Raw genomic sequence first — 12287 nt, 5'->3', positions numbered from 1 at the left:
GGATGTGCGCACATGCACACTCACACCCCAGACCCTGGTGGCCCCCCCCTCTCCCAGGCCAGGAGCTTTGGCCCCAGGAAGGGGCCCCACCCACCAACTGCGCTGCTTCGGGGGAGCAGAGGGACCCGAGCTGCTCTGCCCGTCCTATCCACTGCCCTTTGGTAAGCGGCCTCTACTTTGCCGTCGGGTTTCCCTCCCTCCTTGACTTTTGCTGAGCTAAAATCCGAACCCAGGCGTCAGGGGAGAAGACCGCCCCTGCATCTCACTTCCACTGGCGCGGGCACCAAAGTCTCCCTCCAGGATTAACTCTCCCCCTCCCCGCTGATTCCGTCCCGGCCCCCCGGGGGCGCCCCGCCCCCTCCCCTTGGCAGGAATCTCTTACACTCGGGCTGTGAAGTTCGGGGTATTTTTAGGCCGGCGATAAATAATTCATAGGGAACGTGGCATCAGGCTCCCCCCGCGGGAGGACGGGGCGCGAGCGGCGAGAGCCACCGTCACCCGCGGCTCAAGGACACTCGCGATGCGGCGGCGGCGGCGACTCCGGGCTCCTGGACCCGTGCCACGCCTCCTGGTGGCCAAACTGGGCACCACGTCCGCGGGGCCCCCCCCCCCCCCCCCCCCCCCCCCCCCCGCCGCGCTGCTACACCCCACCCCCTCCCTGCAGGCGTCCCCGGCTCCTAGGTCCCCCACCCCCACTCCCCGCAAGCCCCGCAGGTTGCGGGGTGGGAGGGGAGAGCTCGCCTGGCAGGCGGGGCTGTGGGCGGGATACCAGGGCTTGGGGCGAACCCAGAAATCTGGTTTGCAATCTACCGGGTCCCCTTCACGCTCCTATCCAAATTCTTAGTACGACGGAGTTAAGGAGCAGACTTGAAACCGAGTGGCGCAGCCAGAAACTAGACGGGCTACAAGACAGAGCACATGAGCCTTCCTCGATTTCCCTGTGGCCCTGGGTCGGAGACCGAGCGAGGGCGGTACCACCACGGGAGGGCTGGGGGACCGAGCCAGAAGTCCCGCCCGGTGAGCAGGGCTGGGAACCAGGGTAGTGCCAGTGTCAAGAACCCGGCTGGGATCCCCGCTTCGCTCACCCAGCAGGACCTTCCTTTGGGTCGTGGCGCGCACCCTTGGGAATTTTCTGGCTGCTTGATTCCTTGCCTTCACAAGTCCCTGGCCCTGCCCTCCTGGGCCTGGGCACGAAACGCCTTCCGCAGCAGGAGGCTCCGGGCTTCCCTTCCCCGCCGTCGGGGATCCTTGTCGAAGCCCCGGGAGACCTGAGCAACCCGCTGGTGCGACAGCCAGGGCCCAGCGCTCCGGGCCTCACGGTTCCCCCATGGTCCTCTTCGTCCAGCCTTCCTTTTGCGCCTTTGCGCCCTCGGAGCCCGGGTCCCCACCACCCCGTGAAGCCCGCGCTGATTCCCTGAGGTCAGAGGAGGGAACGTTATGCGGGGCAGAGGAGCGGAAGAAGGAGAGCTGGGGGTGGGGGGTGGGATAAGGATCTGGGGGGACTCGCAGCGTGTGAAGGGGCGGGGGTGTCAAGGGAGAGGCGCGCAAAAGGTGCTCAGCAGACCTCCGGGAGGCGGGGGCCCGAGCTCCCGGAGCCACCGACAGCCCCCTTTCGTCCTCTCTGCCCAGGCCCTCTCCGGCGCCCTTCGCGCAGTGGCGGCCCCCGCTCCTGGCCCAGCTCCCCGCCCCAGCGGCTTCCAGCAGCAACAGTTGCGGGGGCCGGCGGCCCAGACTCCCGCGTCCCCGCACCGCCCCCTCCCCCGCGGCGCCGGACGCCCAGCGAAGGAGGAGCTGGAGGGCTCGGCGACCGGGGAGACGAACGTCTCGGGCGCCTCACCCGCGTCCTTCCCTCGCGTCCGCCGCGCGCCTGTCACCTCGGCCTCCCTGCCCCGCCTCCCCTCCGCCCGCCCGGGTCCGAACCCCAGGCCCGGTCCCCGAGGGTCCCGGGTCCCCGGCCGCCCCCTCCTCGGGCTCCCGGCGCCGGCCAGACTGTCCCCGGGAGTCCCGGGTCCGTCTCCGCCGTCCTTGCCCGCGCGGCGCCCGAGCCCAGCCCCAAGTTGGCGGCGAAGTTGGCGTCCCCGGCTCGCCACCCGCCACTCACCGGGGGGAAGGGGCGCTGCGCCCGCGCCGAGAGCCCGCGCCGGCCGCCTCCCGCGCGCTGCATGTCCCGGCGCCTCGGCCCCGCGCGCTGGCGCGCTCCGTCCTAGCTCGGCGGGCACCGGAGCCCGGGCAACGCGGGGCCCGTGTCGGTCGGTGGTGCGGCCTGGCGGGCTGAGCTGGCCCGGCTCCCGCCCCCGCCCCCCGCGCCCCGCGCCCTCCCGGAGTCCGCTCGGCGCCCGGCTCCGTCCCGGGCTGGGCTGCACGCCGCGCCTCCGGCTCCCAGGGCTCGCCAGCCGGCTGTGGCGGAGCGCTCGCCGCCGCCCGCGCGGGCCCGCCCCACCGGGGCCCGCCGCCTCCGCCCCGCCCCGGCCCGCCCCGGCCCGCCCCGGCCCGCCCCGCCGCCCGCTCCAGGCCCCTCCTTGCCCGCCCGCGCGCGGGACGCCTGGGTCCCTTCTCCCTTCTCCAGGACTGTGTCCCCAGACCTGACACTCGGGGCCAAGTGCTGCCTCGGAGAAACCAGCAGCCGGCTTGGAGCCCTGGGTTCGAGCCCACAGCTCACTAGCTGTGTGACCTTGGGCCATTTAATTCCGGGGACTCCTCAGTCTCTGAAGTGAGACCAGCCTCTTGGGACTGGCATAAAAGATGGTGAACACGCCTTGTAAACTGTAGAGCACGACAGAGACGAGGTACTATTTTTAAAAGGCTTGTCCATGTGGCTGGAAACCAAGAGGTGGGAAGGCCTTGGGAGTGGACAGAGAGGGAGGACCCATACCAGATGCTCTCGGCCACAGGCGGGGCCTGGGGCAAGCTGCTGCCCAGACTCCTCACTCCTGCTTTTCTCTTCTCGTTTTGGTTCTACTGAGGGCTAACCAGAAAGGGAGCTGGGCCGAAGGGCCAGCAGAGCAGGCAGGCTGGGGTCCCAGGATGTCTGCAGCGTGAGCAGAAGGCAGCCAGGCAGGTCGCAGCAGCAGAGCCAAGCCGTGAGAGAGAGGGACAGTGGGTTCCAGGCCTGGCTGCCAAACCCCCTCAAGCCCCCAAGAGGCCCCTGAGCAGGGAACTGGCTCTGCAGCGCCACCTGGTGACAGGAGGGGAGCTGTGGCTGGAAGGTGACCCCAGGCCCCAAAAGAAGTCACATATCAACCACTGGCCCTCCATTACAGCTCTTTTATTTCCAGTATATTCCTGACCTGGTGACCCTCCACAGTCTGACAGGAAAGAGGTGGGAAGGAGGAAAGCCTGCACCTCCACCCATCCCTATCTAAGGTTATCTCTAGCAAGGGCAACCTTCTGCCAGGAGGAAGTGCTCAGAGGCCCCTGGAAAAGAGGCAGCCAAGACCGGGTGCCAGGGCGGGCAGGCGACCCAGCTGTAGTGCAGAGTCCCACTGACTGACCCAGGCCCCTCTCCCACGCACAGCATGCCTTCTCTCCCTGCCAGCCAGGCTGGGATCTAGGCTCGGCGCCCCAGCAGCCGCAGCATCTCCTGAGGATCCAGCAACTTCTCCCTGGGCTTCCCGGCACCCTTGCCCCGGGACACCTCCTCGGCATCCAGCTTCTCCCAGTCCGAGAAAGAGACAGGCCGGACCCCTGAAGCACAGGAAGATGAGTCACTGCTTCCCACTCCTCCTCTTCCACCCCCAGCCCAGAGCACCCCCTCCCAAACAGCGGAAAGGCCCAGGGCTGCCCACCACGCCTCCCAAGAGCTCACACGGGGCCCAGACCTCGGCTGCTGAGCAGGGCCTCGATGGTCGCATAGCCAGGCTTGGGACCAGATGGCAGCAGACCGGCCTTCAGGTCCTGCAGCAGCATCTGGCCAGTGAGGAAGCTGTCGGCCATGGTAGTGGCAATGACCCCTATGGGCCCCCGCTTCACCCAGCCGCTGCAGTAGAGGCCTGGCAAGGGACAACCCAGGCTCAGTAAAGGGGAGGTGGCTGCATACTGTTGGCAAGCCTGAGCCCCCAGTACACACACACACGTGCACACGCACACAGGCACGCACATCCACACACCCCAAGTCCTCCCAGCAGCCCTGCCACTTGGGCCCACTGTGGCTCCTGGCCCAGCGCGCTGGCCTCCTCTCAACCTGTTTTTACCACGCCACCCCTCCCGCCTCAGTCTCGCCCTCGGCCAGGAGCTCCCTGAGGGTAGGAGATGGGCTTTGCCCCGCCTCCAGTCTCAGCAGGCCCTTCTAAACATGAACGGGATGAATGAGTAGGCAGGCATGTGGGTATTTAACCAGACCGGAGGGTCCCTTAGGACAGGGGCTGTCGTGTGATCTCTAATCCCAGCCCCGAGCACGGGGGCCTAGCCCGGAGCAGGCCTCGGTCAAGTGCACGACGAGGTAAGCAGGCATACGCGGGCATGTCGGCTAGCCTGGGAACTTCCCTCCCAGCTCGAGGCAGGAGGAGGGTGGCTGGTCCCCAGGATGGGCTCCAGGGGACAGGGCAGTTTCTTAGTGCATGTCACTGGCCGAATGAATGAATGGGAGACAGCAGCCTCTCCATCCCCCACGATAGTTTGGTGCCTAGCCTCCCTGCATCCTCTCACCTGGCACATCTATAACCCGGCCTTCCATATTGGGGATGACCCCAAGTTTGGGGTCAAAGGGCACACTGGGGTCGATGGGACGGCTCTTATACCCAACACTGCTCAGTACCAGCCCACAAGGGAGGTCTTCCGTGTCTCCAGTGGGCGCTGCGCGGGTGGCCTCACCAACACCCTGTTGAGGAGAGTGTGGGCAACACCAGGCTGGGGTGGGGAGACTTGAGAAAGGGGTGTCTCTGGGTAACACGAGACTCACCTCCAGTCTGGTGACTGCAAGGCGAACGCCAGCTACCCGTCGCCCGTCTGGTGAGGGCAGCACCCGCTGGGGGCTTCGGAAGAAGCGGAGGCCCCAGGTGCGGGAGGCCAGCGCCTGGCGGGCAGCCTCCTCCACCCCTGGCTTCTCCGTGGCTGTTCGAAGGAGAAGTTCTGTCAGCCGCTTCCTCTGCCGGGGAACCTCTGTCAGCAATGAGAACATTTCAGGCAGGCCTGCCCTGGATTACAGCCCTCTCTCCCAAAGCCCTCCCCCAAGCCCTCTCTGACCTAGACCATCGCCTCCCTAGTGAGCTAGGGGGCCGGGTCAGGGCCCCTCACCCTTGATTCTGTCCTGAAGGCCCAAGAAATCCGCAGGATCCAAAATGGGCCGGGTTCCTGGTAACTGAATCATCTCCCGAAGCTCCTTGGGGGTGGGAGGTAGGGGAGGAGTTCAGGGCCAGAGCACTGTCCACTCCTGCACCCACCCCAGAGCCCAGCCCAGATGGGAGACACCACCACCGCCTACCACAGAAGGCACCAGGCCCCCGGGGCCCTGCCTGCCTCCCCCCTCTTCCACCCCAGGCAGCAGCCATTCTCGGGGACTCAGTCCTGCCACACCTCCCAAGGGCAGACCATCTATGTGGGACCCTGATCCCCCTCTGGCCCCAGCACCTTAATGGTGAAGGCTACTTGCAGGGGTCCGCGGCGGCCCACTATCCACACCGTCTTCACCCGACTCTGCCTCAGTACCCCCAGGGCAGCCTCTGTGATGTCCGTTTTCTGGCACAAAAGGAGGGCTTGAAGTCATCGGATGCTGACCAGCAAGGGGACTTTGCATTCGGCGGCGGTTTTCCTACCCTCAGCGGGGAGGTCTGCAGCCGGGAATTGCACCACTGCGCCTCCTGGTGGCCAGATGGAGCACTGCCTCCAATTCTGCAAAGGGCTCCAACCAGTAGCGAACCAGGCTCCTGCTCTTTCATTCAACAAGTGTTTCCTGAGTGTGTAGCAAGAGCCAGGCACTAGGCAAGGGGCGTGGGGGTGGGGTGGGGTGGGGTGTCAACGGTAAGCAAGAGAGACATGGTGCCGGCCCTCACAGAGCTTCTGATCTGGTGGAGACAGTGATACTTGTCAAATATTCATCAACAAGTATAAAGCTGTAGTGGTGACAACATGCTTTGAAAGAGAAGTAGACAAGTCTATGAGAAGCAGGGAAATGGACCTATTAAGGTGGTACTGGAGGGCTTCCTGGAGGAAGGGACAATTGAGCCAAGAACTAAGATAAACACAGGTTAACTGGCAGGGGGAGTGATATGTACACACTGAATAGTTGTTGTTTTTAAAGGCCCATCCATGTAGCTGGAGTGCAGAAAGTGAAGGGAGAAACGGTATGAAGCAAAGCTCAAGGGCTGCCTTCCAGGAGGCCTCTGCCTGGCACGAGAGGGAAACAGAGGCACTGAGCTCAGCTTGGAGGGTGAGGCCTGAACCCTGCAGGCAGTGGCATCCTCTCCCTGGTGTGACCCCAGCTCCACCCTTCCAGCCCCTGACCTGCCCACTCACCTCCAGGTGCTCAGGTGGGGTCAGCAGGATCCGGGCCACATCCAGAGCCACATTCCCTTGCCCTAGGATCACAGCTGTGTCGCAACTCAGGTCTGGCGCCAGCTGGCAAGGAGAGGTCTGGGTAGGGCTCCCCTGGCCTTGGCCCCAGTCAGGCTAATCTCAGCTCATGCCCAGTCACCAGCCGAGCCCCCAGGCTTCCCCTTACCTGGAAAGCCCACCCCACCTGAGCCTCAGCTGACGCCCCTCCTCTCCTACCCAGCCCCACCTTCTCCCAGAGGCCTTCCCTGGTTGACCTTCCCCCTCAGGCAGCCGATGTCTCACATCTCATCTCCCTAGGAGCCTCCCAGTTTGGGACAGTGGCTCCCTAGTCCCCCAGCTGTGGCATCCAAGAGCGGCCCCTGGCCCTGGCTGAGGAGTGGGGAGGAAGAAGTAGCAGCAGTGCTCCCCAAACTCACCTCCCGATTCTCAGGAAGCCCGTTGTACCAGCCCACAAAGGCCCGGGCCGAGAAAACACCAGGCAGCTCCTCACCGGGAATTTCCAGGGCCTGATGGTCCTCTGCCCCATAGCTCTGAGGAAAGACCCAGAGTCCTCGGCACCAGCTAAGGGCCCGGCAGACCCTGGCAGGCCTCCTTCTGGCTCCTCCTCCCCAGTTGCCACCCCAGGCCCTGCCCAGTGGGTTGGGCCTCTCCCCTACCGCCTTCCACCCTACCTCGGGCTGTTGCCCTGCCCTCCGCCCGTCCGCACTCACTAGCACCACGGCATGGTAGGCCGCCCGCAGCTCCGACACAGCCACGTCCCTGCCGACCGCCACGTTGCCACGGAAGGCACATCGGTCCGAGCGAGCCGTCTGGGTAAAGGTGTTGATGACATTCTGCCAGGCCCCAGAGGGGAAGGGGTTAGGGGTGGGGCACTCCAGGGATCATGGCTGCGCCACCCTCGCCTCACAATGTCCCCAGGAGGGAACCTGTGCGGCATCCACACAGAGGGCCTGGGGTCATTCCATGCAGCCAGGGAGCCTCCTTTCCCTCCTGACCTTGACCAAAGTCCCCAAACTCCTCCTCCGGCCCAGAGACACCCACCTTCACCTCGGGGTGGTCGGGCGCCACGCCAAAGCGCACCAGGCCAAAGGGCACCAGCTGCTTCTCGTAGATGTCCACGTGGGCCCGGGGGTGGTGCTGGGGAGAGAGAACAGCTGGTGGGGCCGAGGGAGAGGCTGGGCCCTATGGGTCCTCCCTCCCCCGACAGGGCGGGAGAGCCCGGCTCAGTGCGCTGACGACACGAGGAGAAAGAGAGGCCCCCGACTCCCCATCTGCCTGGAGAGCCAGACAGCAGGACTGGGGCAGCAGAGTAGCCCAGGCAGCGGAGGCCAGACCTCGGGACTGCCAGCCCCTCGAGACGGCAAGGACTCTGACCCACTAAGGAAGGAGGCAGCTCGCCCACCACTGGAGTTGTACGAGGGGAGCTTCTTCATCTTCTTGGGCCAGGCCTGACACACAGCCCTGCCCTAGAACCCTTCGATAGATCTAGAAATGCCCAGCCAGTCTGAGGAGCTGACAACTACCCTTTGAAATGCATACTCGCCTTAGCTCTAGTCTCCCAAGTCATCCTGTTGGAAAAGGGACCACCAGGACATGGGGTGGGGAGCACAGCCGGGGCTTCTGGGGGTCAGAGGGAGAAGGAAGTGGCTTGCTCTGTTTTAGAAAAAATGAGCTCAGTTATATAGGTGGTCCCACCTCGCCTGCCCTCTGGAGCACCTAGAGGGGCCACAGGGAAGGCAAAGGGTTGCGGTTGGGCAGAGAGGTCGGGTCTGGGCTGCCACCGATCAGCCACATGGCCCTGGCCGGTCCCAAGATCTGTGGGGTCTCAGACTCTTCCTCTGCAAACTGGGACAGATAAGAGCCCCCTCTCCGGGTTGTTGGGAAGCATCCAGAAGGTCAGGACAGTGAGAGACGCAGATTTGGAGTCAAGCAGTTGGGGCTTCGGGGGATGACACCGCCCTGCCTTGCACCCCCATCCTAGGCTCTTGCTGGGATACTCTCAACTCTGTGGGACTCAGGCCAAATGAGCTCCTGCCCTCCAGTTGCCCTCACCCCTACAAAGGCTCACACTCACCTCCTCACCTTTGTCTAAACCCCCTCCTGCCCTCCCCTCCACTGCCTGCACCCAAGTCCAGGCCCCCCATGCCCCGTCTGCCCATCCGTGTCTCCTGCTCTCCCCACCCATCCCAGCCCCAGGTAGCGCCCGAACCACCTCCTTTACACCCCATGACGCCGCAGCCACACAGCAGGGACCAACCCGGGGGATGTTTCTGTGCCACGGGGAATGTTTCTGAGTTTCTCGTTAAAGAGCAAGGCCTGAAGCACTTAGCCCAGCACCCGACCCACTGCGGGTGCTCAGTCAAAAAGCTGTCCTTTCCTATTACGTCACCGCCTTGCCCCTGAAACTTCCCCAGCTGCCCACAGCCAAGGGGCAAAGTTCAAACTGCTCGGCTTGGCAGTCTGTGACCCACACAGCCCGGCTTTTCGCCTTTATCTTCCATCCTTTCCTGCTATGGATCCGCTCCTCCTGGTCACACTGTCCTGTCCAAGGCCACCTCTGCAATGCTAGGCGTGCTGGCCTGTTTACTGGATCTCTCTCCCGGCCGACCTTGTCTTCAGGGACCCGCTCTTCCCTAACTCAGCTCCCTCCTCTCCCTCCGGCTGTTCTTTCTCAGGCTTCTTTCCTCCTGCCCCCTCTAATGAAAACACTCTCTGAGGTTCTTCCAATGTGGGACCCCTCCCACCCCCCGACACATGTTCCCTTGGGGAAGCTGCATCCACTCCCTGTGACCTCGGATTCCTGTAGACATGCCCATGTTCTACTCTCTCCCCTGCCCGGCTGCCCCCTCCAAACCTAACAGCCCTGGACAACACTGCAGACTCCTCAAACCCACCTAGATGCAAGTCAACTCCCTCTGCCCCCAAAACTCTTTCCTTCTGCTCCTGTATTCCCTCCCAACCCATCCACCCACAGCCTGAGCCAGAACCTGGGGTTTGTCCCTGACTCCCCTCAACCCTGCCCAGTCACCTATCTTCCACTCGCCCTCCCCATCGCCCCCTCAGCAGCTCTTCGTTGCTCTCCCGGCCACCGGCCCTGCCTCCCTGCCCCACTGTCTGCCCTACAGGCAGAGAGAGCTCCATGTCAAAAACGGGGTGCTTGCCTAAACCCTTTCAGTGAAGCCAACTATACCCAGAGCAGTGGGCAGCATCCCCTGGGGCGTTTGTTAAAAATTGTTGATTCCCAGGTTGCAGCCTTGGAGTCAACAGTTTGATTAGGTCTGAGCATGTGAATAACTACCCGAGGACTCTGATGGAAGAAGGGGAGGGCAGTGGATAGCACCACGAGATGATGCTTGCCTCCAAGGCAGTGGCTTCCGAGGCACCCTGGCTCTGGGCCCACCTGCCTCCTCCATCAGCTCTCCACCCTTACCCACAAGCCGTTCTTCCCCAACTCACTTGTCCCCAGGGGGGCATCCTCTCCTCCTTCCGGGCCTTTGTCCATGCGGCTCTCTGTGCCTGGGACTCTCTTGCCTGTCAGCCGCCCCTCGTCCACCTGGCAGCTTCTGTCCTTCAGACAGCAATGCGGACATCTCTTCCTCCAGGCCGCGCTGGGCACAGCTCTCTGTACACCACGCCCTCTGCCCCTGGTTTCTGTGCTTACACTATCAGAGCCTCAGAACCTGGATAAACCCTCTTCCCCTCGACTCCACAACTCCACCCCCCCATTGGGCTGTCATGTCCTTGAGCAGAGGGGCTATGCTTGTCCTGCTCGTACCCATGTTCCTAGGGTCGAGCCTATGCGCCTGGAACATGTCAGTGTCCAATAAATCACTGCTGAATGGATGGCCTAGCATGGTACTCAAGAGCAGCTCTGACCCATAAATACAGAGAAGAGACTGGTGGGTGCGGGGGCGGGGGCAAAATGGGGGAAGGAGAGTGGGAGGTACAGGTTTCCAGTTATGGAATGGATAAATCACAGGGATGAAAGGTACAGCAACAGGGCACACAGTCGATGGTATTGTAAAGGCCGTGTATGGGGACAGACGGTGGCTACACTTGAGGTGAGCGTAAGGGCCTCACGTACAGACTTGTGGAGAATCACTACATTGAATACCTGAAACTAATGTAACATTGCGTATCAACTATACTTCAATGAAAATACATTTTTTAAAGTTTTATTTATTTAAGTCATCTTTACACCCAATCTGGGGCTTGACCTCATGACCCCAAGATCAAGAGTCACATGGTCTTCTGACTGAGCCAGCCAGGCGCCCCAAAATAAATTTTTTTAATTTTAAAAAAGAAAAAAGAAAAACAAAAAAAAGAGCGGCTCTGCCATCAGACCACCTGCACTCAGGTCCTAGCATCTTCCCTGTCCAGGTGGGGACCCTGGGCAATGTCGCTCAGCCTCGGTGTCCTTACCTGCGAAGTAAGAGTCATGACACCTGCTTCAAAGGTTGGCAAGGGGAGATGAGATGCCATACAGCGCCCGCTCAGCTAAGTGCCACTGTCCCACATGTGTGGCGTACGTTCCTGTCTCGGGAGCACAGCCAGTAGGTTGGAACTCCCGGTGGGCAAGGACCGGCTTGTAACTGGCTCCTGAGCCCATCCCCCAGCGCCTCTCACAAGGAAAGCGCGTGCAAGTGTGTGCCGGCTGAGTGCAGGCCAGGGCCACTGCTCCCACTGGGGGCACTGAGAAGCCTGCCTGGGAGGCTCACTCTCCCCGCTCCCCAAATTTAAGGCTCAGGTAGCAAGTGCACCTTATACAAAGCCCTCCAGGATCTCTCCAGACCCCGTGGGATCCCTGGTCTCCATCCCAGGGCCCGGGGCTATCCTACCACAAGGCAGTTTGTCCATGCGTGACCTCCCACACGTGGCACGTCCTCTCCAAAGCCCACCTCCTTCAAGGAAGCTCAAAGGCACCTTCTCCAGGAAACCCTTTCTGACTGACTGCGCCTAACTCAGCTCATGCTGGTCACATCTCAGTAATTAGCTTTTTCACCTGTGTTGCTTGGAAGGCGTGTTTAGGTCACTTTTCAGCAGGGTGTCCAACTCATGCTGGTCTCTCCAAGACCCTCCTGGCTTTAACATTGAAAGCTCCATGTTCTAGGCAAACTAGGACGATTGATTACCCCACCTTTTCAGTTTCTGCATATATGTGTGTACAATTAATATATTCATTCTTTCTCCTGTCTCTCCACAGACACTCCAAGTCCCTCCAAAGCAAGGCCACTGTGTCATGTCTTAGTCAGCCTAGGTCTCCCTCTACCCCTCCCACCTGCGGTTCTCCCTCCCCCCTCCCTCCCACCCAGATCTGCCCAAGTCTCAAGGGTAACCAGCAGCCTTGGGGCCCTGCCCAACAAGGCCAACACTGTAAGCCTTGAGGCTCCGGCCTTGGGGTGGGAGGAATGGGGGGTGGAGGGCAGGCTGAAAGAACAACATTGCATGGGGAGGGCTGGAGCATGACAAGGTGGCTACAGGGACAGAAAACCCTGAGAAGAGGGGGTAGCCTCAAGACTAGGATGTTGAGGACAGAGGAGAGAGAGAGAGAGAGAGGAAGGGAAGATGAGGGGCAGGATAAAGTCATCTGCAGGTCTGCATAAACTCCGTGAAGGGCTTGGCCAACGTGGCAGAGCAGGCCATCTGCCACTGACCACTTCTCCCGTAGCTGAGGACCTAGAGTGGGGAGCCCCAGATGTAGGTGACAAAGCATATAGGGAGTGTCCAGTCTAGATGTGCTGGGAGCCCCTTTCCCATCAGGGATCCAGGAGTGCTTTTAAAACTCAAAGGGGGTGGGG

General features: G+C 62.1%; 1 protein-coding gene across 5 annotated transcripts; it reads right to left on the bottom strand.

Moving 5' to 3' along the window:
• Positions 1-3250: 3250 nt before the first annotated feature.
• FDXR (ferredoxin reductase) lies at positions 3251-11741 on the bottom strand. 5 transcript variants are annotated; one of them, XM_081810798.1, is made up of 12 exons: positions 11492-11740; positions 9946-10911; positions 7531-7626; positions 7200-7322; positions 6906-7019; positions 6451-6552; positions 5566-5673; positions 5233-5317; positions 4898-5097; positions 4645-4816; positions 3806-3989; positions 3251-3684 (listed from the first exon to the last, which is right to left on the bottom strand). In XM_081810798.1, exons 2-12 carry the CDS (start codon positions 9961-9963, stop codon positions 3405-3407), a joined length of 1482 nt encoding a protein of 493 aa, XP_081666924.1. In that variant the 5' UTR covers positions 9964-10911; positions 11492-11740; the 3' UTR covers positions 3251-3404. The 5 variants fall into 5 exon arrangements, with proteins under 5 accessions (XP_081666924.1, XP_081666923.1, XP_081666926.1 ...); XM_081810797.1 differs by having other exon boundaries at positions 9946-11740; XM_081810799.1 differs by having other exon boundaries at positions 3412-3684; positions 3819-3989; positions 9946-11730.
• Between the last annotated feature and the right edge of the window lie 546 nt (positions 11742-12287).

Source organism: Leptonychotes weddellii, unplaced genomic scaffold (assembly GCF_054177405.1).
Source record: "Leptonychotes weddellii isolate Sample4059 unplaced genomic scaffold, ASM5417740v2 HiC_scaffold_3754, whole genome shotgun sequence".
NCBI classification, from domain to species: domain Eukaryota; kingdom Metazoa; phylum Chordata; class Mammalia; order Carnivora; family Phocidae; genus Leptonychotes; species Leptonychotes weddellii.
This window is presented reverse-complemented; position numbering and strand designations above follow the sequence as displayed.